At 39.0% G+C, this 24,506-nt stretch overlaps 2 protein-coding genes across 3 annotated transcripts in view; both read left to right on the top strand.

The window, feature by feature from the left end:
• The window catches only part of LOC149186823 (E3 ubiquitin-protein ligase RGLG3-like), a 145,362-nt gene that overhangs the window by 3,548 nt on the left and 117,308 nt on the right, over nucleotides 1-24,506 (top strand). The window lies entirely within an intron of this gene.
• Nucleotides 18,247-18,786, top strand: LOC149186824 (uncharacterized). Its single transcript, XM_089409463.1, has one exon. The coding sequence runs from the start codon at nucleotides 18,247-18,249 to the stop codon at nucleotides 18,784-18,786; it is 540 nt and encodes a 179-aa protein (XP_089265589.1).

Genomic DNA, 24,506 nt, shown 5'->3' with positions numbered 1-24,506 from the left:
GTTATTTTCCTACCTAGGTTCAATTTCGTACTAGTGATATGATGATAAGAAATATTGATATAATAACTATGTGCTTATGAATATTGTTTTATTGATTCTTACTCTCACTTCTCGCTTCTCAGACCTTTGAGAGAGAAGATAATTTCTGTTGTATATGTGTATATGTATATATGTTTCCAATCATAACATATTGTTTTGACATATTGTTGGGAATATTTTGAGGCAAATTTGAAGTTAATAAATATCTGTGTTAGGTTTTTGGCTTCAGTGTGAATTATAATAGAATTCGATTGATTGTCTTTATTGAACTCAATGGTTAATTTTATCATATTTTGTGAATTATAATAGAATTCGATTGATTGTCTTTATTGAACTCAATGGTTAATTTTATCATATTTTTTTTCCACTAGCCAACTTTTCTCAAATTTTATTGCCTTTGAATTCAATCGGGAAGATGAGCCAGGTGACTTAGGCCACAACCTTGGGCAGGGACTAGAAGAGGTGAATTGGTTAGAAGAGCTGAATTGGTTATTTGACAGCTTGAAGCTTTGTCTGACTGAACCGAATGTGATTTGAACTAATTCTTTGACCACACCGAATTATGGTTGAATTTTCAAAATATTTGGCCTGCCGAAATTGATATCTGTATTTACTAGGATGAAAACCTTCCACAATCTTAGTTTTCTTGTATTTCATTTAACCACTTATTTATGGGTTTCAATAACAGTTGCAGAATCATCTTTGGACCTCAAATGGACAGTAGAATTAGAACTGACTCTCCATCCTTGAAGGCTGTAGTCCCTTGACCTTCATTCTTTGTTTGTTTAGCAACTTGTTTCCTGACATCCACAAGCTTGCTGATCTTTCGAGTTAAGGAACCAACACCTCGCAGAGCTTTATATTTCATATAAAAAATATACAAGTTTCGTTCCTCAAGGGACTGTTTAGACTCAACAACACAGTTAAAGCCATTACAAAAAAGCTCATCATATTACTTGCCGGAATTGAAAGATAATGATCATTCCTCCCAACCACACTAAATAAATGCAATTGATGTACAATTGATATATGATAAGGTTGTTCACCATTATAACCATGACTGAAAATAATACAGATATTATTTTCAATCATGGCTATAATGTTGCACAACCTTATCATATATATACATATAGAATATTGAGTCAGGACTCTTCCAAAGGGCCAACTTGTTACAATGGAATATGACGTAGGAGCATATTTCAAAAAAGGTTGTATTTTCCTAAGTTTTTGATAGGGTCAGAGGTTTCCAGATTGAATCAGGTGCAGAGGGCATCCTCCACCTTGTATCTTGAGTCAAAGATAGGGATTTTCTTTAAAATGGAATGTTAAGCATGTATTTGAGACTTTTAGGTGTTAATGTAGGAGTTTGTTTTGATAATAGAGGATACGAACCTATTTTAGAGGTTTGAGTCATCTCCTCTCAATCTGTATAAATTAAACCTCTAAATTAGTAAGGGGAAAGCGCAGAATAGAGAAGGGAGAGTGGCATAGCAGGAGGATTGGAGTCACGAATGTCTAATAGAATGCAAAACTTCGACACTGCTCCATTAATGTAATCCTTGTTATTAACGTTCATTGAATGAGAAATTTCAGGGTTTGTTTAATGAATGATTTGCTGTGTAACATGTCGTGCACTGAGAAATTATTACATTTGATTTGATGTATGTGTATTGTATCTCTGCCGGTAATCATATCCATAAACATTAACATTTCTTCGCAAGAAATCAAATACAGAGTCTGAAATTGCACGTTTGCAATTGATGCAACGAGAATCAAGACTGTAGTGAAATTTGTCCAATTGAAGAGGAGTAGATTGAATTGGACTTTAGTCTGCATATGGGAGAAAATCTGGATTCAACAATCTGGATCTAGACTTTCGTTAAAAGTCCTTTATTAGAAATCCCGGATTTTCATATAATACGGATTTGCAAGGTTCTAGCATCAGCGCAAGCTATCAATCATCCGGAATTCAGGTCTTCATTTAAATTGCACTTTGTGGAAAAGCTGGATCTTGCCATTCAGATATGGCAGAATTCATCATCAAAGTTCCAACATATCTGAAGACTGTTAAAGTTATGGATCATGCTAGGCTGGATATACGGGATTCAGAGTTTCTTGGATCCGCTAGACTGGATATTCGGATTTGCATAAAAAGGAACATCCGGCTCTCTAAATAATTCGGATTGATGGTTTCGAGAGTCAGGGTTCCAAGCTATAACCGGATCTGGACTTGTTAAAGAGCTTAAGTGAAAAGTAAGTTTGATAATCTTTATCCTCGAATTATCCTGATCATTCGAATCTGGTCACATCTCGTGGAAGGTTCTAAAGAATATCCAAATGAACGATTATATGAGTAAGGTTCCGACGATAATTATAAATTAAAAGTTGATTGGACGAGTAAAGTTCTCAAGGTGTGAGTCTTGTAAGCATCCGGGTTTTGTATTATCTGATTTTCTCATATCTGGATTTGGACCAAAAAGATGTTTATCCGAAGTTTTTCTCTAGCTTGACAACTCGGATTTGGGATTTCTACTTCAGAGTTCCACCATTATAACAAGAACAACATTGGTTTTTTTCAAATCATTGTTATTTTGCAATAGGGTTTCGGTTACACGAAATTTCTATTGGAGCTAGTGACATCGTGTCAAGTAACAGGGTCTTCATTATTGTGCAATCTATTTAGAATTTTGTTGATTGATAAGTGCTCAAGTTAGACAGAGATCAATTTATTAAACAATTGATAATAGTTCCAAAGGATATCCTTGCATCATTGATGGCAATCATGATTGTGATGTTGTGTGAAAAAACAGATGATGATGATTCGAGCAAGGCATTATGAGTTTTAAGTTTAAAAATGCAAGTTTTGTTAGCCCTGCATCATTTTTTGTATCAGAGCAAGTCTTGACTCTTAATACCTGCTTGAGTGTGGAAAACAATTACAACAAGAAAATAAATTACATAAGAATGTGATTTTATTACATGCTGTGTATGAGAAGTGGAATTACAGTTTGCCTGTTTGCATATGGTCCTTACCAGTTTGATATAAGAGCTTGGATAAAGCTCTTGGAAAAAGATGAATGTTTGCTTTCATACAAGTAGCAACAAGAAAGAGTCAGAATTTGACATACATGTAAGAAGAATTAGTCTCAAGAAGTCCTCAAGCTAGTGAAGCTTGAATAGTGAAGAGTGAGGAGCAGGAAAGATTGGAGAGAGAATGTTCTAAGTGAGCAGAGCCAGAAATATCAACAGACCAGGTTTAAAGGAAGAGATAACCCAGGTGAGGTATTTTGTGAAGGTGAAATAGACTTGCTATAGAACAAGAGGCACATTGTAGCCTACAGAGAAAGTGAGAGAAGAAGGTGAGCACAATGAAGCTCAGAGAAAGGGATATAGGCCTCAGAAGAAAGAAAAAGCCATACGAGTTTGAATAGAGAAGGGAATAGCCGAGTTAAAAGAGAAATTGAGTATTATGATGGAGCTGCTACAAAAGTATGAAGAAGAAAGGATAAACCGGAGTCATGGTTGGAAGCTGAAAAGAAAAGTTAAATGGCCTATAGAGCTATTGCTTGCAAATATATTAAGACGCAGATTTAATGTATGGATTAAAGCAGAAAAAAACTCAGATTTAACAGAGAAGTTGGATACAGGAAAAGGTATGAAAATCAATCCTTGGAGACAGAGCAAGTCATCTGTGAACTTGGGCCAAGCACCAATGCTTGATGAAGAAGTGGTAGATGAGAGTCTCCTGAAAAGTTTGGAAAGTTAAGTTCAGCATGGAGAGATGCCCAAGTCTAGAGGCATCAGAGAGACAGACGAGTCTCCTGCTTTTCAAGTTAATTGCTTCTTTGAGTGTGTATTTGCAGGTTCTAAAAAAAATGAAGATGGACAGGTGTAAAAATTTGCCATAAAGGAGAAAGAGGCAGATATTTCTTATGAAGGGAAAATTAAATCAAATGAAGATTATGGATTTCAAATAAGCATCAAGAGGACCAACCAAAAGAAAGATTCAGGATTCCAAAAGATGGAATAGAGGATAACCAGAAAAGTAGCCTTATAATAGGTCAAGCGGAGGATAGAAACAAATTGCAAGATTCAATCTTGTCTGTGGAAGGATCTTTAGCAAATAAAGCTCTGTTACACCGGAGCGGTTCCCGGGAGGTGGGAAACCCATTCTGATCGTTCCTGCGCTCCTGGGAGCTTAGGAACGGTATGGGATCGTTCCCTTTCAAGCGGGAGCTGCATCAGGAGCTGCGGATCATTCCAGAAACTTTGCCCTTAAATTTTTTTGCGTTCCCATGTAATTTGGCGCCAAAATAATTCCAATTCCCACCAAAATAACTCCAATTCCCGCCAAAAGATCTCTATTTCCCGCCAAAATATCTCACAATCTTCCATAAATGCTCTTCCTTGCCTCCTTTTCACTCCATCACTGTAGTTTGCTGTTGCTGTTGGAGAGCGTAGTTGTTCTGGTATAACCTCTGCCCTATCGCTGTTCTCAGTTCTGTTTTGACTATTGTAGTATTGTTTAATGGTTGTTCTGCATTTTTTATATGCATTTTTGATACCATTTACCTGTTCTGTAGTATTGTAGTATTGTTTAATTGCTGTTATGCAATTTTCCATGGATATATCACGGTTATGCAAATGATTTGCTCTGCAGAAATAACGACAAAATGACTGTCCAAAGCACATCCATCCTTCGCTATAACCAACCCTTCCTGCCTTGTTCACATCATGGCATCCATCCATCTGCTCTGCTCTTCTTATGCCCCTACGGATGAAACTGTAATTCAATCTGATAAACGAGCTGGGGTTCGGATGCTGGCCCTTCCTTTATAGAGACACGTTCATTTATCCGTGAAGTTTAATATTATAAGGACACGTTCATTCACGCAAGACAAAAGCTCATATATGCGTCTCAATATTATATCTCAACATGTCTGCTGTCAGGTGTTTCCCTTCTTTCTCATTGCGAGGAGTTGCTGTCAATAAAACCTATACCATTTTCGGAGTGGAACTTCGTTACCACAACCGTGCTTATTATTGTGTCTGTTCTCTGTTTCGTGTGCACTCTCACTGACTGGCAATTATGGTTGTCGTGTTATAGGTCCGCGTTTACCCACCTCAGAGGTGGGGAAAGTGCTTACTATTAGTGTGTATTTATTTTTGGTAGATTAATATAGTAGACTAGTATAGTATGTATAAAAAATTGAGTAAAGGCGATGCACCACTTACTTCTACATATGGATGGATGTGGGGAAGGGCTGAAGTTTACTCTTTTTATGTGAGTCGCAATCTATTTTTCTGGAATATTGAAAGGGCCAATCACATCGGTTTTGGTGTCTTTATAATATTTGTTAATATAAATAATTACTATTAGAATTTATAATCTCCAAACTCATATAATCTAACGAATGATATAAAAACTAATAAAATTTATCTTTTTTTCAAAGGAAAAAATTCAATAATGTAATGATTAAACTTTTGTTTTTCTATTCGAAAGATGAGAAAAATTATGTCTCAATATTATTATTTTTTTGAAAATTTTTAATGAACTATTAAAATATTTTTTATAATTTATCTTTTTATTATAAAAAATGCAAATTCGTAAAATAATTATAATTTTTTTGTTCGTTAAAAATTAGATGAAGCTAATAATTTTTTTCACTATAATACAATTAGATATTCCAACAATTAATATCTAATCACTTTGGAAATCTTTCAAATGGTTTGACTTATGTTTTAATTTTGACTTTAGTAATTTTATAAGCCTTTATATTCTTTAGAGTGACTATGGTTAATCTAACGAACCTCAATATTTTTATATGCTTTTTAACTTTTATCTAGTTTGTAATTTTATTTATATGTTTTTTAACTTTTATTTAGTTTGTAATTTTATTTATAAAATATAATTTGAGTGATAGATGTTAAAAAAGTAGTCGAGTTTATTTTTCATTGTACATTTTGCTTATAATTTCAGGGAAATCATGGAAAGTTGTAGTTCAATACCATGTGGATATTAAAATTCTTCTCTTTCTCCAATTCCAAATGGTTAAGTCCAACAAAGCACAAACCCCAAGAAACCATAGTTAAAGCTTGTGAATGAAATTACTAAAAACAAGAAAAAGAATAGTGGTGGTTGTGAAGAATGGATGTGCACATTATGTGACCATGTGTTTAAAGGAAGCTACACTAGGGTGTGGCATCATCTTCTATCCCTATCCGGTGATGGTGTAAAGGGTTGTACATGTACTATTTAGAAAATGATGGAGTTGACAAAGCTTCATATGGCTTCCCTAGGATCCAATGTATTGAACTTGGACAATGATTGTAATTTTAAAGTACCTAGATCTTCTTCCCATGATATGGAAGATTCAGTTATTTAAAATGCATCAAACCAATTTGAGTCTGTGGGGGGGGGACTACTTCTGGGAGGAGTAAGAGGCCCACTAGTTTTGCTTAGGAACAAATTTCTAAAATCTACAATGTAGTACATAGGTATGAGGCTGATGATTCTATTGGCGATTTTTTTTTTAATATATATATGGCAAATGGAATTCCATTAAATGCTACCCGTTCTCCACATTACAAAGAAATGTTGCGAAAAATCATAGTTGCTGGGCCAGGATGTACACCTCCAAATTACAACAAAATGAGGACATCATTGTTAGATAAGGGGTGACAAGAATGCATGGGCTTATGGCTCCCCTTAAACATTCTTGGACTTATTTAGGATGTTCAATAGTTATGGATGGTTGGACAAACATTCAACAAAGGCCATTGTTGAATATTATTGATACATCTCTAGTTGGGTCCTATTTTTTAAGAACAATAGATTGTAGTGGGAAACTAAAGGATGCTACCTTCATGTTTGAAGTATTGAAAGAAACAATTGATGAGCTTGGTCCTTCAAATGTAGTACATATAATCACAGATGCAACCCTTGTTTGCAAAGCAGTGGGTTTGATGGTTCAAAGTCAATATAGGCATATCTTTTGGACTCCTTGTTGTGTACATGCCTTGAATAATGTCCTCAAAGACATTGGCAAAATATGTTGTATTGCAAAACTCATTTTAGATGCAAGAGATGCACAAATGTACATTTGCAACCACCATGCCTCTTTAGCAATCTATATGATGTATTCAAGGAAGAGGTTTTTGAAACCCACAAAAACAAGATATGCTACATACTTCATTCTTCTTCAACATATGGTTGAGGTGCATGCATCCTTACAGGCCACTCTTGTTTCCCAAGAGTGGAATGCATGGTCTGAATCTATCAGTGTAGGCAAAGAGGATAAGGGAGCAGTTTCTCAATGATGATCGGTGATCTGATTGTAAATATGTTGTTTCTTTCACAACACCAATTGTGGAGTTGATTAGGTATGCAGATTCTGATTCCCCCACCCTTGGAGAAGTTTATGAATGTATTGATAGCATGGTAGGCAAGATAAGGCACATCATTCGGGATAGAAATCCCTCTTTGGAGTTCTTCAATGAAATTCATAAGATAATATGGAAGAGATGGATCAAACTCAATACCTCTCTTCACATGGCTGCTTATGCCCTTAATCCAAAGTGGTATATGGAGAGACCAAACAAAGTTCTACCCATTGATGATGAAGAAGTGAAACAAGGCTTTCTTGATGCCATATGCAAAATCTATACACCTAATGAAGCAACTGTAATGCGGGAATAATTTATTGATTTTGCTACCTTAAACCCTTCCAAATTCTCTTAGGATGTGAGGGTGGACATCAACATTTATGCACAAAGGAATCCCATTGGATGGTAGAGAATGTATGGGGGGAAAGCCCAAGATATTTGAAATCTTGCCTCACACTTGCTATTTCAAGTTTCTAGTTCATCGACAACTAAAAGGAATTGGTCTACTTATAGTTTCATTCACTTTGTTAAGAGGAATATACTTACCACTAAGAGAGCAGAGAAATTAGTTTACATGCATAGTAGTCTTCGACTTCTCTCAAGGAAGCTACCTGAGTATTTAGAGGGCCTTGCAGCAAGATGGGATGTTGATGCTGAGGAGGCTTCTCAGATTGATGATGATGAGGATAATCCTTCACCAGATGCAGGTTTAGTTGGCATACCTTTGGGTAGCATTGTAGGTGATCTTGATATTGATGATGGTGATGATGAAATTGGAGTGCTTAGCGAAGCTCAAGGTTATATGGATAGTCTTGATGCTGAAGATTGCACTTTATGATCATCTTCAACTTTAGTTTTTAATGTTATGTTTTGGCCTTTGAGCATCTTTGGACCATGTATTACTTTGCCACTTTGGGCATTTGTCATTTTTTTTACGATGATAGCAATATGAATATTAATATGGATGAGTTCTTTGATTTTCACTATGTTTCTTAAATTCAAAAGTGTCTCTTGAATCATTTGCATTTTCAAATTTTCTTTTTTGAATTTGATATTCATACAATGAATTAAAATTTTAAATTGATTTTGATTATTATAATAATCAAAATATTCAAATATTAAAATCAATTTAAAATTTTAATTCATTATATGAATATCAAATTCAAAAATGAAAATTTGAAAATGTAAATGATTCAAGAGACACTTTTGAATTTAAGAAACATAGTGAAAATCAAAGAACTCATCATATTAATATTCATATTGCTAGCATGCCCAATGTAGTACATCGTAAAAAAAATGACAAATGCCCAAAGTGGCAAAGTAATACATGGTCCAAAAATGCTCAAAGGCCAAAACATAACATTAAAAACTAAAGTTGAACATGATCATAAAGTGTAATCTTCAGCATCAAGAGTATCCATATAACCTTGAGCTTCGCTAAGCGCTCCAATTTCATCATCACCATCATCAATATCAAGATCACCTGCAATGCTACCCAAAGGTATGCCAACTAAACCTACATTTGGTGAAGGATTATCCTCATCATCATCAATCTGAGAAGCCTCCTCAGCATCAACATCCCATCTTGTTGCAGGGCCCTCTAAATACTCAGGTAGCTTCCTTGAGCGAAGTCGAAGACTACTATGCATATAAACCAATTTCTCTGCTCTCTTAGAGGTAAGCCTATTCCTCTTAACAGAGTGAATGAAACTATAAGTAGACCAATTCCTTTTAGTTGTCGATGAACTAGAAACCTAAGATAGCAAGCGTGAGGCAAGATTTCGAAGATCTTGGGCTTTCCCCCCATACATTCTCCACCATCCAATGGGATTCCTTTGTGCATAAATGTTGATGTCCACCCTTGCATCTTGAGAGAATTTGGAAGGGTTTAAGGCCGCAAAATCAATAAATTGTTCCTGCATTATAGTTGCTTCATTAGGTGTAAAGATTTTGCATATGGCATCCAGAAAGCCTTGTTTCACTTCTTCATCATCAATGGGTAGAACTTTGTTTGATCTCTCCATATACCACTTTGGATTAAGGGCATAAGCAACCATGTGAAAAGAGGTATTGCGTTTGATCCATCTCTTCCCTATTATCTTATGAATTTCATTGAAGAACTCCATAGAGGGGTTTCTATCCCAAATGATGTGCCTTATCTTGCTTACCATGCTATCAATACATTCATAAACTTCTCCAAGGGTGGGGGAATCAGAATCTGCATACCTAATCAACTCCACAATTGGTGATCCAGGTGGATGTTGGTGGCCACCCACCTATCCCATTTGGACCCCCACAACTGTCTCTTTCAGTTTTTCACTTTCCTTAATTATAGTGCAGTTTACTATTTTTAGCAGTTTTTCGGGTCCTAAACTTCCAGAGCCGTTTTGAGGCCCTAAACGACGTTTTTTGGGAAATCCACCGCAGCGATTTTTCTGATAAAAATCGTTTTTTCCGTCGTAGTCCTCGGAGAGATCTTTCCAACGGGCTATCATGCGCGTCAAACGGAGATAAGACGACCAATTCGCGACCCCGGGAAGTTGGCTGTCCAACTCACCCCAAAACGGGGCCCACAATTTGGCGTTTCATCTTCTAGGGTTAGGTTTTGGAATGTGAAGGGTTTTCCATTGTTTCTCAATAATAAATAGGCCTTCGAGCCTCATTGTAAAGACAGTTCAAAACAGTTCAGAGGCATGTAGCCGACACATCTCTTCTCAGAGATAAGCTACCATCGCCCTAGCTGGGTTATTTCTATTTGTAAGCATATTTCAGTATTCTCCATTAATGAAATGAAGTATTATTTCCACTGCATCTCTGTTTTTATGTTTATCGCATCTCTGTATTTATGGTTATCTCTGTAATCTATTGCGTTCCTGCTTAAATCCGGATCAATTGGAGTTGTGAAAGAAACAACATATTTACAATTAGACCACCAATCATCATTGAGAAGCTGCTCTCTTATCTTCTTTGCCTACACTGATTTAGATTCAAACCATGCATTCCACTCTTGGGAAACAACAGTGGCTTGTAAGGATGCATGCACCTCAACCATATGTTGAAGAAGAATGAAGTATGTAGCATATCTTGTTTCTGCAGGTTTCAAAAACCTCTTCCTTGAATACATCCTATAGATTGCTAAAGAGGCATGGTGGTTGCAAATGTACATTTGTGCATCTCTTGCATCTAAAATGAGTTTTGCAATCCAAGATATTTTGCCAATGTCTTTGAGGACATTATTCAAGGCATGTACACAACAAGGAGTCCAAAAGATATGCCTATATCGACTTTGAACCATCAAACCTGTTGCTTTGCAAAAAAGGGCTACATTTGTGATTACATGTACTACATTTGAAGGACCAAGCTCATCAATTGTTTCTTTCAATACTTCAAACATGAAGGTAGCATCCTTTAATTTCCCACTACAATTAACTGCTCTTAAAAAATAGGGCCCAACTGGAGATGTAACAATAATATTCAACAATGGCCTTTGTTGAATGTTTGTCCAACCATCCATACTATTGAACATCTGAAATAAATCCAAGATTGTTTAAGGGGGCCCATAAGCCCCTGCATTCTTGTCACCCCCTTATCTAACAATGATGTCTTCATTTTGTTGTAATTTGGAGGTGTATATCCTAGCCCAACAACTATGATTTTTCGCACCATTTCTTTGTAATGTGGAGAACGGGTAACATTAAAGGAAATTCCATTTGCCATAAAAAAATCAGCAATAGAATCATCAGCCTCATCCCTATGTACTACATTGTAGATTTTAGAAATTTGATCCTGAGCAAAACTAGTGGGCCTCTTACTCCTCCCAGAAGTAGACCCCCCACAAACTCAAATTGGTTTGATGCATGTTGAATAACTAAATCTTGCATATCATGGGAAGAAGATCTAGGTACTTTAAAATTACAATCATTGTCCAAGTTCAATACATTGGATCCTATGGAAGCCATATGAAGCTTTGTCAACTCCATCCTTTTCTCAATAGTACATGTACAACCCTTTACACCATCATCGGATAGGGATAGAAGATGATGCCACACCCTAGTGTAGCTCCCTTTAAACACATGGTTACATAATGTGCACATCCATTCTTCACAACCACCACTATTCTTTTTCTTGTTTTTAGTAATTTTATTAACAAGCTTTAACAAAGGTTTTTTGGAGTTTGTGCTTTGTTGGACTTGACCACTTGGAATTGGAGGAATAGAAGAAATTTCATATCCACATGGTATTGAACTACCATTTTCCATGATTTCCCTGATTTAATACAAGAGACAAAAAACAAATTATAAGCAAAATGTTTGATGAGAAATAAACTCGAATACTTTCTTAATGTCTATCACTCAAAATTATATTTTATAAATAAAATTACAAACTAAATAAAAGTTAAAAAACATATAAAAAATTATATTTTATAAATAATTACAAACTAAATAAAATTTAAAAAACATATAAAAATATTGAGCTTCCTTAGATTAACCATAGTCACTCTAAAGAATATAAAGGTTTATAAAATTACTAAAAGACAAAATTAAAACATAAGTGAAACCATTTGAAAGATTTCCAAAGTGATTAGATATTAATCGGAGTATCTAATTGTATTATAGTGAAAAAAAATTATTAGATTCATCTAATTTTTAACAAAAAAAAGTATAATTATTTTATGAATTTGCATTTTTTTAATAAAAAGATAAATTATAAAAAATATTTAAAAAGTTCATTAATTTTTTTCAAAAAAATAATACTATTGGGACACAATTTTTCTCATCTTTGGAAATAGAAAGACAAATGTTTAATCATTACATCATTGAATTTTTGCCCTTGAAAAAGATAAATTTTATTAGTTTTTATATATTTCGTTAGAATATATGAGTTTGGAGATTATAAATTCTAATAGTAATTATTTATATTAACAAATATCATAGAGACACCAAGACTGATGTGATTGGCCCTTTCAATATTTCAGAAAAATCGTTAGATTAACCATAGTCACCCTAAAGAATATAAAGGCTTACAAAATTACTAAAGTCAAAATTAAAACATAAGTCAAACCATTTGAAAGATTTCCAAAGTGATTAGATATTAATTGTTGGAATATCTAATTGTATTATAGTGAAAAAAAATTATTAGCTTCATCTAATTTTTAACAAAAAAAATTATAATTATTTTACGAATTTACATTTTTTTATAATAAAATGATAAAAAAAATTTAAGAAGTTTATTAAATTTTTTCAAAAAAATAATAATATTGAGACAAATTTTTTCATCTTTCGAATAGAAAGACAAATGTTTAATCATTACATTATTGAATTTTTTTCCTTTGAAAAAAGATAAATTTTATTATTTTTTATATCTTTCGTTAGATTATGAGTTTGGAGATTATACATTCTAATAGTAATTATTTATATTAACAAATATTATAGAGGCACCAAGACCAATGTGATTGGCCCTTTCAATAATTCAAAAAAATAGATTGTGATGCACATAAAAAGAGTAAACTTCGGCCCTTCCCCACATCCATCCATACATAGAAGCAAGTGGTGAGTCGCCTTTACTCAATTTTTTATACATACTATACTAATTTACTATATTAATCTACCAAAAATAAATACATACTGATAGTAAGCACTTTCCCCACCTCTGAGGCAGGTAAACATAGACCTATAACACGACAGCCAGAATTGTCAGTCAGTGAGAGCGCGCACGAAACAAAGAACAGACACAATAATAAGCACGACTGTGGTAATGGAGTTCTCTTCCAAAAATGGTATAGGTTTTATTGATAGCAACTCCTCACAATGAGAAAGAAGGGAAACCCCTAACAACAGACACATTGAGATATAATATTGAGACGCATATATGAGCTTCTGTCTTGGGTGAATGAACGTGTCTCTATAAAGGAGGGGCCAACATCCAACCCTAACTCGTTTATCAGATTGAATTATAGTTTCATCTGCAGGGGCATAAGAAGAGCAGAGCAAATGGACAGATGCCATGATGTGAACAAGGTAGGGAGGGTTGGTTATAGCGAAGGATGGATGTGCTTTGGAAGCACTGTTTGTTCTCAGGACAATCACTGTGCCGTTATTTCTACAGAGCAAATCATTTGCATAATCGTGATATATCCATGGAAAATTGCAGAACAACGATCAAACAATACTACAATACTACAGAACAGGTAAATGGTATAAAAAATGCAGAACAACCATTAAACAATACTACAATAGTTAGAATAGAACTGAGAACATCGATAGGGAAGAGGTTATACCAGAACAACTACGCTGTCCAACAGCAACAACAAACTACAATGGATGGCAGTGAACAACAAACTACAGTGGAGTGAAAAGGAGGCGAGGAAGAGCATTTATGGAAGACTGTGAGATATTTTGGCGGGAAATGGAGATCTTTTGGCGGGAATTGGAGTTATTTTGGCGAGAATTGGAATTATTTTGGTACCAAATTACATGGGAACGTGGGAATGCAAAAAATTTGAAGGCAAAGATTTTGGAACGATCCGCTGCTCCTGCCTGAAAGGGAATGATCCCATACCGTTCCTAAGCTCCCGGGAGTGTAGGAACGATCGGAACGGGTTTCCACCTCCTGGGAACTGTTCCGCTGTAACATAGGTCATTATTGTAAATTTTCTATTTGGAATATTACATTGGTATCATAGCATGTTCCTGGCCAGGATGGGGAATAGGAGCAGGTGATGCCACCTAGATATCAAGGAGTAGTCTTCTAGAGAGGTCGTGGTAGAGGCAGAGGCAGGGGTCGAGGTAGAGAAGAAGGCCCAGATCCGTTTTCAGACACCGAGGTGGAGAACCTTAGAGGTGGGATGGACAATCAGGAGGACAATGAGAAGCCTAGGCAAATGGGCCAGAACCAAGTTTTGGAGGAGTTGCTGAGGACTAAACAACAGATGTTGAGGTAAGGGCAACTCATGATGGACATGATGCAGCAGGTGATGGGGCTGCAGATGGGTGGAAGGCCAGAGGGAGAGCCTCAAGGTGATGGGGGTTCCAGATCAGGAGGGGGTAGTCGTACTTATTAGCCCCCACATACACACACTCCCCAGTGTGGGCAGGTTGACTGTCCTACTTTGCCTCATTTTGTGGATGAGCCCGAGTCGGAGAGGGAGCCAAACCCAGTTGCAAATTTGGTCCACTCAGTTGCGTCTGGTATTGATGAGTATGAGGGGTTGGATGCCCAGATTAAGCGGGTGATGTCTTTTGGGGAGTACATTCACCTCAAGGAGAGGCATACTACAGGGGCTGGGGCCCACTATAGAGGGGGAACATCCAACCAGGATGTGCAGAAGATAGTAGGGAAGGTTACACTCCCAAACTTTGATGGGTCGACAAAGAGTTCAACCAGGGCATGGATCCAGAAGTTAGATGCCCACTACAGAGGGGGAACATCCAACTAGGATGTGCAGAAGATAGTAGGGAAGGTTACACTCCCAAACTTTGATGGGTCGGCAAAGAGTTTAGCCAGGGCATGGATCTAGAAGTTAGACACATATTTCCACCTAAACCCCATGAGGGAAGTTGATGCTATATAATTTGCTACTCTTCATTTGGAAGGGGATGCCCAGGAGTGGTGGTATCATGGGCTAATCACCTTGGGACACATCCATATCACCACTTACACAGAGTTCACCCGGAGGCTGCTGGAGAGATTTGAGAGGAAAGACCCGGAGTTGCATTTCAGGGAGTTAGCCCATCTGAGGTAGACTGGTAGCGTAAAGGCTTACATTACGGAGTTCTAGAGACTGGCAGTGATGGTGACAGACATCTCAGAGGCTCGATTGATCATGCTATTTGTGGAGGGGCTTGCTGAGCCTTTGCGTGGTTGGGTGAGGGCTTACAAATCCACATAAATTCCAGATGCTATCTCCAGGACCTGAAATATGATTGATGCAATGCCCAAGAGCTTTCGCTCCCACTAAACCCACGACCCATAGGGGAGTCGAGACACTAGGCCACCTCAGAGGGATGGAGGACGTGGCCAGATGGATGATGAGACTTGGAGAGACCTGAGGAGGAGGAGGTTGTGCTTTACGTGCCAGGAGCCTTGGGCACTTGGGCATAAGTGCACCAAGGGCAAGGCCCATTTCATTGAGGTGTATTCGGACAGTGAGCTAGATGAGGAGTCCGAGATGGGAGCCGAGCAGGTAGATGAGGGAGGATAGTCATCTGGAGGGCCACCACCACCATCACCACCACCACCACCTAGAGGAGGACCATTTTCCCATTTAGGGGGAGTCCTTGCTTCACTTTGGGGAGTGCCGAAGTATTTGACACTTAGAATCTGGGGGACTGTACAAGGGCAGTGAGTGTCAGTCCTAGTGGACAGTGGGGCCACCCACAACTTTATTGATGCCTAGATGATGGAGCGTAGGGGCGTTCAAACAGAGACATTCGAGCAGTTCTCCGTGCTGGTGCCTAGAGACCGGACCATGCAGTGCACGAAGTATGTCCTCGGGTTGACTGTGAAGATGGGGAACTACTCGCTCATTGATCACTTCTTTGTAGTTGATGTCCCAGACACCAACGTGGTGTTGGGTGTCCAGTGGTTGTATTCATTAGGGAGTGTCATCACTGACTAGTAGAAGTTAGAGATGGAGTTTATGGGGCCAGATGGGAAGCTAGTACTATTGAGGGGAATGCACTCTTATCCACCCCAGACAGTTTCAAGGATGGAGGCAGATCTACGACATGGGGACATAGAGTGGGCAGTCGAGTTGAGGATCTTGGTGACGACGACTCCGAAACAACTTGTGCAACCAGACATATTGGCCTTGTTGGAGAGGCACTAGGGGGTTTTTGGGGAGATCCCACAAGGCAAACCACTAGATTGTGGGTTTGAGCACACTATTGAGTTGGAGGATGGGGTGAACGCAGTCATCACCACCCTGTATAGGCACCCAAAGGCCTACCGGGATGAGATAGAGAGGGCCATCCAGGAGTTGCTGAGGTTGGGTCACATTAGGCCTAGTTTGAGTCCCTTCGCTTCTTTCGTGGTGCTGGTGAAGAAGAAGGATGGGACGCTGCGCATGTGCATTGACTACAGGGCCCTCAATAAGAAGACATTAAAGAACCGATATCCCATCCCGCGCATTAACGAGTTGATGGATGAGCTTAGAGGGGCGAAATACTTCTCTAAGATAGATCTGCGCTTGGGGTATCATCAGATCCGAGTGAGGGAGTATGACATCCCTAAGATTGCCTTTCGTTGCCACTATGGACATTTCAAGTTCTTGGTGATGCCCTTTGGGCTAACCAACGCTCCAGGTACTTTTCAGTCATGTATGAACCATGTGTTTCGTGCGCAGTTGAGGCATTTCGTCGTCGTTTTCTTTGATGACATACTCATTTATAACCGGACTTGGGAGGAGCACCTTCAACATTTGGAGGTAGTGCTATGCATACTTGAGGAGCAACAACTATATGCAAAGATGTCCAAGTGTGAATTTGGACTAACAAAGATGTTGTATCTGGGGCATGTGATTGGGGAGGACGGAGTGAAAGTACACCAGGAGAAGATCAGGGCCATTTTGGATTGGCCTACACCCAGGAACGTGATAGAGCTTAGAGGGTTCCTAGGCATTTTCACATACTACAGGAGATTCGTGAGGGGTTTTTCACAGCTTGCAACACCTCTCACCGATTTGGCAAAGAGGGCGGCTTCTGAGTGGACACAGGTGGCGTAGGAGGCCTTTGAGTGCCTCAAGAAGGTGATGAGCAACTTAAAGTAGTATCTGGTGTGCAACCGTTTCAAAGTGAAGACTAACCACAATAGCCTTAGATTCTTCCTGGAGTAGTGGTCATTGGAGGAGCGGTAGCAAAAATGGGTTAGCAAGATCCAGGCCTATGATTTCAAGATTGAGTACGTCAAGGGGAAGCACAACGTGGTAGCAGATGCACTTTCCCAGAGACCCGCAACATTATCTTTGATGGACGTTACTCATGATTGGAAGGCTCAACTCTTGGTTGAGTACTCCAAAGACAGGCAGGCTTGCGAGATTTTGGACGGCACACACAGGGATGACAGATTCCAGGTGATGGATGACGTGATCTACTACAAAGATATCATTGGTGCCAGGATCTCAGCTTAAGGAGAGGATTATGCAAGCAGCCCATGATTCCCCCCCTATCAGGACACTCGGGCTTCCTCAAGACATATCGTGCTATTAGAGAGAGATTCTCATGGCGGGGGCTCAAGGGAGACGTGTTGAGGCACGTGCGGGAGTGCGTAGACTGTTAGAGGAACAAGGTGGAGCTGTCACATCCCGCAGACTTATTACAACTGCTTCCCATTCCGGAGAGGAAGTGGGAGAGTGTGTCCATGGACTTTATCACGAGGCTCCCAGCTGCACAAGGGTGAGATTGCATTTATGTGGTGGTCGATAGATTGACCAAGTTTGCCCATTTCTTCGCCATCTCATCGAGATCTTCAGCTTCCCAAGTGGCTGAGTTATTCTTTCGGGAGGTCTTCCGATTACATGGTCTTCCCAAGACCATTGTTAGTGACAGGGATAATAGGTTTATGGGGGTTTTCTGGTAGGAGTTGTTCTGGTTGGTGGGGACAAAGCTTACACCCAGCACTAGCTATCACCCCCAGATAGATGGGCAAACCGAGATCGTGAACAAGTGGTTGGAGGGGTACCTACGCAACTATGTGACAGGCCAACAAAGAGCGTGGGTCAAGTGGCTTCATCTAGGAGAATTCTGCTACAACACTTATCACATGTCGATCGGTATGTCTCCTTTCTGAGCATTTTATGGATATGATGCACTCTTTTTTTTCGACATGATGTTTGGAGATAGCAGGGCCCTAAGGGCAAAGGATTGGGTTCAAGAGAGCCAGGAGATTCTCCGAGCTCTCAAGAACAACTTGCAGGTGGCTCAAAATCAGCAAAAGATGTATGCTGATAAGCACAGGGTGGAGAGACAGTTTGAGGTAGGGGACATGGTCTACCTACGCTTGCAGCCATATAGACAGTCTTCACTTAAGCAGAAGGGGGCAGAAAAACTTCGACCCCGGTTTTATGGGCCGTATAAGGTGGTCAGGAGGGTTGGAGAGGTGGCTTATGAGTTGGAGCTACCTTCAGAGAGTCAGATCCACAACGTGTTCCATGTCTCATGCCTGAAAAGGGTGTTGGGGCAACAGGTTACAACAACGACTGAGTTGCCTCCCTTGGATGATGAGGGGCATTTGGTTTTGACACTAGAGTTCATATTGGAGACCTGGGAGAGGAGGTTGAGGAATAGGGTGATCAGGGAACATTTGGTCAAATGGAAGGATTTGCCGGAGGAGGATGCTACGTGGGAGAGTGAACAAGTTTTGTAGCATCTGACTTTGCAGTTTCTTAGGGACAAGCAAAATCGGGAGGGGGGGACTGTAATGTGGGTCGATGACAATCTTAGTGGATTTTGGGGGCCACTTACCCACAAATAATACACACCCTATGGTAAGCAATTCGATTTTTCGTAAGTGAGGTCGAAATTAGAGATGGGACCCACATGAGACTCAAGGCCAGCAAGCATAAATAGGAGAAGAGAAGCATCATTTGGGGCCTTTTGACAATTTGAAAACTCATTGTTGCTTTGGTTGTTCACCTGAGCCACAACGGTGCTGCTTAGCACAAGAGCTTCCTTCCATCTTCTATTGTACTCCAACATTTATAATTATTAAAAATTGGCCACTTTGGTGTTTCGAGCAGAATTTCTGTTTACATGTGTGTTTACTGAGTAAATTTCTGTGTTGAAATTATTGCATGTCTTTGTTATCACTGTAAATTTTCTATTTGCAATATTACAAGAAGATCCAGGGGAGATCATGAGTTTTAAGAAATATTATGATCCTCATGAAGATGATAGCTAAGAGAAGTCAAGAAGTCAATCTTCTGCAAGGGAGAAAGTAGACAAGAAAATGAAGAAGGATTTGTATAACACATCAATGGAGATGGTGAAGGGTCCATTGAAATAAATTAGATGGAAAAGTGAAGGAGGAGGTCATAAACAAGTCATAAGCTATATACGGAAGGAAAGTTAAATAAAGGGACAAAGAAAAGTTGAAGTTTTCAGAATTAGAACAACATACGATAACTTCCGAACAAGATAAAGGTGTGGAGGTTAAAGCCAGGAATAACATATGGGAGTAAGGTTTTGAAGTAGTGAAGATACATGACAACAAAGCTGAAACAATGATGGCCAAGAGGCAAATTGATTGTTTCTTCTTTATCATAAACTTGAAGAAGAATCAACAAGCATGTGGACTAAGCAATCAAATTGAAGGTATGAGTTGTTTGTTGTATGATTTCTTATTAGATGAGGAACTAGTAGCCTATGAGGCTTCTTGTCGCAAAATCTAGTTAGAGAAACCTCACTAGGGTCTCTTAGTTAAGGGAAACAATGAGATCAACCATCACTATCACCATAGTAGTTGTTCCCTTGCTATTCTACGGGTGGATATTATACCCACAAGTGACACTTCCTCACTAGGTCTCGAGGATTCCAAGGATTCCAAGGCTACATAGCCTCTAAAGACTACGAATCAAACACCACAAAATAATATTCAATAAGATAGGGCTTTGGGTGAAATGAGGTCGCGAGTTCAAAGAACCTATGGCTAAGCGTAGAGGGCTAAAATAGGTCTCGAAGATGCACAAATATATTTCACACATGTGCTTAAATTTAATGATTGCTATTATAAATTAGTGTTTGAAATAAAGACAATTTACGACATGTAAAATTTATGACGACAATAGCAAAAACAACCCACAATTAATGATAAACAATTAATAATCAAAGGATATTTGATGAACAAACAAGGGAAAATATTACAACGTTTCAATCGCTGAAAATGCACAAAACAGCTACTAAGCCCTAGACGTCAACCTAGACATATGGCTTAAAAATGCATAAAAATGATATTTTTCCTTTTTCAATTTAGGATATGCAAAGCCTAACCCTAGGACTATGATGTTTAAGGTGTTTTATGCTATTTAAGGCAGATTTTTTTCGTAACCGAACCCTTGCTTACCATAAAAAGAAGAAAAATATTAATTTTTTTTAAGAGATTGACACACAAAGACTAGTGCCTTTATCAATCTTGGGTTTATGGAGTAAAAAAGGGTGAGGTTAAAGGTGGAATATCTTGATTGGAGTGAGGAAGAGAGAAAAACTTCTCAATCAAACCCAAACAAATTTCAATCAATTGGAGATTAAGGTCAAGGAATGCTATTCGAAGTTTCTTTGATGGATACTAGGTGACAAATCTTGCAAAGGATATTTTAGAGTTGTAAAATATTCAACATATCATGAGAACTTTAGAAACCATCATCATTCTACAACATTGCAAATTGGAAAAAGATACTCACAATAAAATAACACAATTCACCATAATGTCACTTCATCAATCCAAGAGAAAAACCCTCCAAGCAATTTTATCCTTTCCAAGACAGTTCACTGTCTTTAGTGGTCCATTGTGTCCAAGAGATAAGAACTAGTGCACACTCTCTCATGAGAGAAATAATGAGTGTGTGTGGCAGTGATCCTCCCAAATCAACTTCCCAAGTCCATGTAGGGCAAAATTAGATTAAAATCCCTAAAAATAATATTTTAAGTGTTTACGTGTATAGTAGGTCATAAGCTGACCTAAAAGATAGCTATATTAATTAATAAACATAACAAAAACATCTCCTTTTAGCCCACACATGTGAGCAAAAGGTCCTCCAAGAGTGATGCCATCCTCTGTTGGTTAAGATCTCCATAAAAATGGTGCTAAGGGGTCAAAAGAGTGCTCCTCACTCTAACCCATCTTCTCATCATCAAATGTGCATCGTCAAGCAGAACCCTCCTCATCATCATGTCGTCATCAATCAAGCCCATGTCATGACTCTATGCCTCATAAGGGCGATGTCACAAGGCCAGGGTATTACTTCATCATCCAAAAAGATGTATCATCCCTTTTAGAGGGATCTCAAGTCATCATCATGATCATCAAATTGGTCTAGGAACATGGTAACATTCATCAAGAAGGTGTAATGCTAGCCTAGGGGTGACTTGTGGTCTTTGTGGTTACATCTTTCTAGCCAATGTCTTGGCCTTAGTGAGCAACATTTTAGGATTTGGAGGGAGAGGAGAGTGTCATCATTAATTTTGGCTAGATCCCAAGGTCAACATCTTGGCTATAGTGCCTTGAAGTGTCAACTTCTTGGCTATAGTGCCTTGAAGCGTCATCAAGCGGGGCAAGACATCCTCTTTGAAGTGTTGGAGAAGTCAATTAATCCCTTAAGGGATCATAGCTATACCAAGGAGAAGACATCTGAAACATATGCTCAAAATCAAGTGAGAAGATCATCATAGATAAAGCAACCAAAAGAGTATCACAGTGGACCATATCTAATGCAAAAGGCACAAGAGCGTTTCACATGAACATCATCTTCAAATGTCTTTCTAGCTTAGGGTTTGTAAACAAGTTACCGTGTTAAGATATGGGAGGGTTATCTAGAGGTCGTATTAGGTGCTTCTAACCCTAAGGGGAGTTATTGTTCCTAGGCTGACCTATCAATCAACTGGTGCAAGTGGATTGTGGTATGGTCGGGGTTTACTTCATGGAAGATGCCATCATCTTTGTACTAGCTATAAAATACCATCATTCTTAAATGTTATAATGTGAAGAGGGAGCAATCGAACCGAGTTACCCCTTTCCTTGGCCTATTTTTACCACCCCTCTTATGTGCCTTTTTCTCAAATGATTTTTGTTTTCTTAGATAGCTTGGGCTACAAGCTTTCATTCATGCATCATTTACCCTGTTGTCACCTTTTGAAAACAGAGTTCCAGTTGTACAATGAGGACCAAAGAATATAGAAGTTTGAAGCCATTTCCCGAGTCATAGAAGCTCTCAAGGCTAAATCAGACCCTCTCCTTTGGATAGTGCTCGGAATAAGATTTCCAACAGTATGTGGAAGTCCAAAAATGGACTTCTGGATCAGAAGTTAGAGCAGAGTGAAGATACCCCATGAAAGCCAAAAAACATAGAAAAAAGACCAAGGGGAGGCTCATCGCAATCGCATCTCGGGGTTTTTCTCAAGCAGCAGCGGGGAAGGCAGCGAAATCGGCGATTGGCGAAGTTAAAAGGTTGCAACTCCAATTAAAAGTTTCCGATTGTGATTTGCGGTAAAAGGAGCTCCGCTAAAGGGGCTGGCCCGCGTTGTACATGGAGGACCGAAGGACCAGGGGCTAAGCACTAAAGGGGCAATCCCGCAGATCGGAGAATCCCGTAGATCGACAATCCTGCAGATTGGAGAATCCCGCAGATCGGCAATCCCATAGATTGGAGGTCCTAGTGGTCTGGAAAAGTTCCGATGTAGTGTTAAAGCGCCGGGACTGGCCGATTTCATTTAACAAAGAAATTCAAAGAAAAACCAAGGGCGGATGGGCCCTTTTCTCTCTCCTCTAGGGGGCCATGTGGCAGAGTACCATTGGATCCGATAATGACATGGGGCAGCTGACGTCAGCATGACGTGGCAGTACGAAGATGGCGTGGCGATACAGAGGACACATGGCTCGCAGATCCGACATTTTCAGGGGTCCTATGGGGTTATATCTAGGCAACACATGTCACCACTCAAGAAGCGACACGTGGCATTGATGACGTCATCAATCCCGCAAATCGGCGATCTCACAAGTCAAAGTCCCTCCTCCGCTGAAGTCCCTTCCGACTTGCGATTGCGATATGTGAGACCCCTCCTGGATGTGATTTTCTATGTGATGCGTTCTATAAACCATCACGTCTGGGAAATCAGAAAACACTGTGAAAGATGGTAAAAAGGCTCTCTCTCCTATATTGCAATTGCGATATCCCGTGTGGGCCCAATCCCACATATCGACGATCGCAAGTGTCAAGGGGAGATACTGAAGGCAAGCATCAGAAATCGCCAAAGTGCGGGATTCTATGTATAAAAGGAAAAAGGCCCTCGGACAGGAGTCTAAAGGCTCTAGCGCCTTAGGGCTAAGCACCTGGTTCTAGACCCCGGTCATATGAAGAGAATTACAGAAAGGGGCTGAAGCAAAGGGGCCTAAAGGGGATCAGAACTCGCTTGTTTCGTAATGTTTTTAGTGATAAGTGCCAGCACTAGAAAGTCCTCCATATTACACCATAATTGCATCACCAGGCATATCAGGGCGTCGATAGTGTTTTACAGGGATTCTGGGAGGGCAGATGAGTTGGCAGCCGCGTTCCGAGTATGTTATCGCCATGATGGGTAACCGCTCCTGCTTCGTGAAAGAGAAGGAACAAGACTGTTAAAGACTGAAAGTGACAAGGAACTGGATGAGAGAGGATTAGCCGTGATTTAGCAGAAACACGTTTGGATCAAAGTCCAGCAAAGAAGAGTGGTGTGGAGATATTTTCAAGACCATCATTTCAGTTTCGCTGGATTAGTTCTGTTTTGTTTTCAAGAAAGCTATCTTATTGTTGTAGTAATTAAACGCTGCACGCTGAGACAGCTAGTCATATAAATAGCTGTAAACTCCAGCCAAGAGATATTTTTGTAACTGATTTCCTTACTCCCCCTTTCCTTATAAAAGGGAGGAAGAAACACTTAGAAAAGGTTTTGAATTCTGAAGAAAAAACCACATGTTATTTCTGTGATTGTATTACTTCAAGATTTGCATCTTCCAGAATATTAATGAAATGGTGGTGATTCCTACATTCGGGTACTACAGTATGTTTTCCCTCTGTTAAATTCCATTATGTTCATGTTTCCTCTTTGATTTCATGTAATTGTAGCTGCCAGAAATGTTTCATATGCTTTTACAGATTCATTTGTGTTGACTTGTTAATGCACATGCCTGTATGTGGCTTTGAGATTATATCTTTAAATTGCGCTCCATGAATCATAGCATCCATTTCTCCTTTATCCATTATGTCTACCTATAATTCAGACAAGTGTAGAACTCTTGAAGCTCCAAGCTCTATGTGATAAATATAGAATTCTCGAGGTTTCAAGATCTATATGATGAGTTATGCTATCTCCCTTTCTTCTCCCATTTCTCTGTTA

The sequence above is a fragment of the Pinus tabuliformis genome, chromosome 3_1 (genome assembly GCF_031772625.1).
Source record: "Pinus tabuliformis cultivar Carrire ecotype Pingquan chromosome 3_1, CPIR1, whole genome shotgun sequence".
Taxonomy (NCBI): domain Eukaryota; kingdom Viridiplantae; phylum Streptophyta; class Pinopsida; order Pinales; family Pinaceae; genus Pinus; species Pinus tabuliformis.
This window is presented reverse-complemented; position numbering and strand designations above follow the sequence as displayed.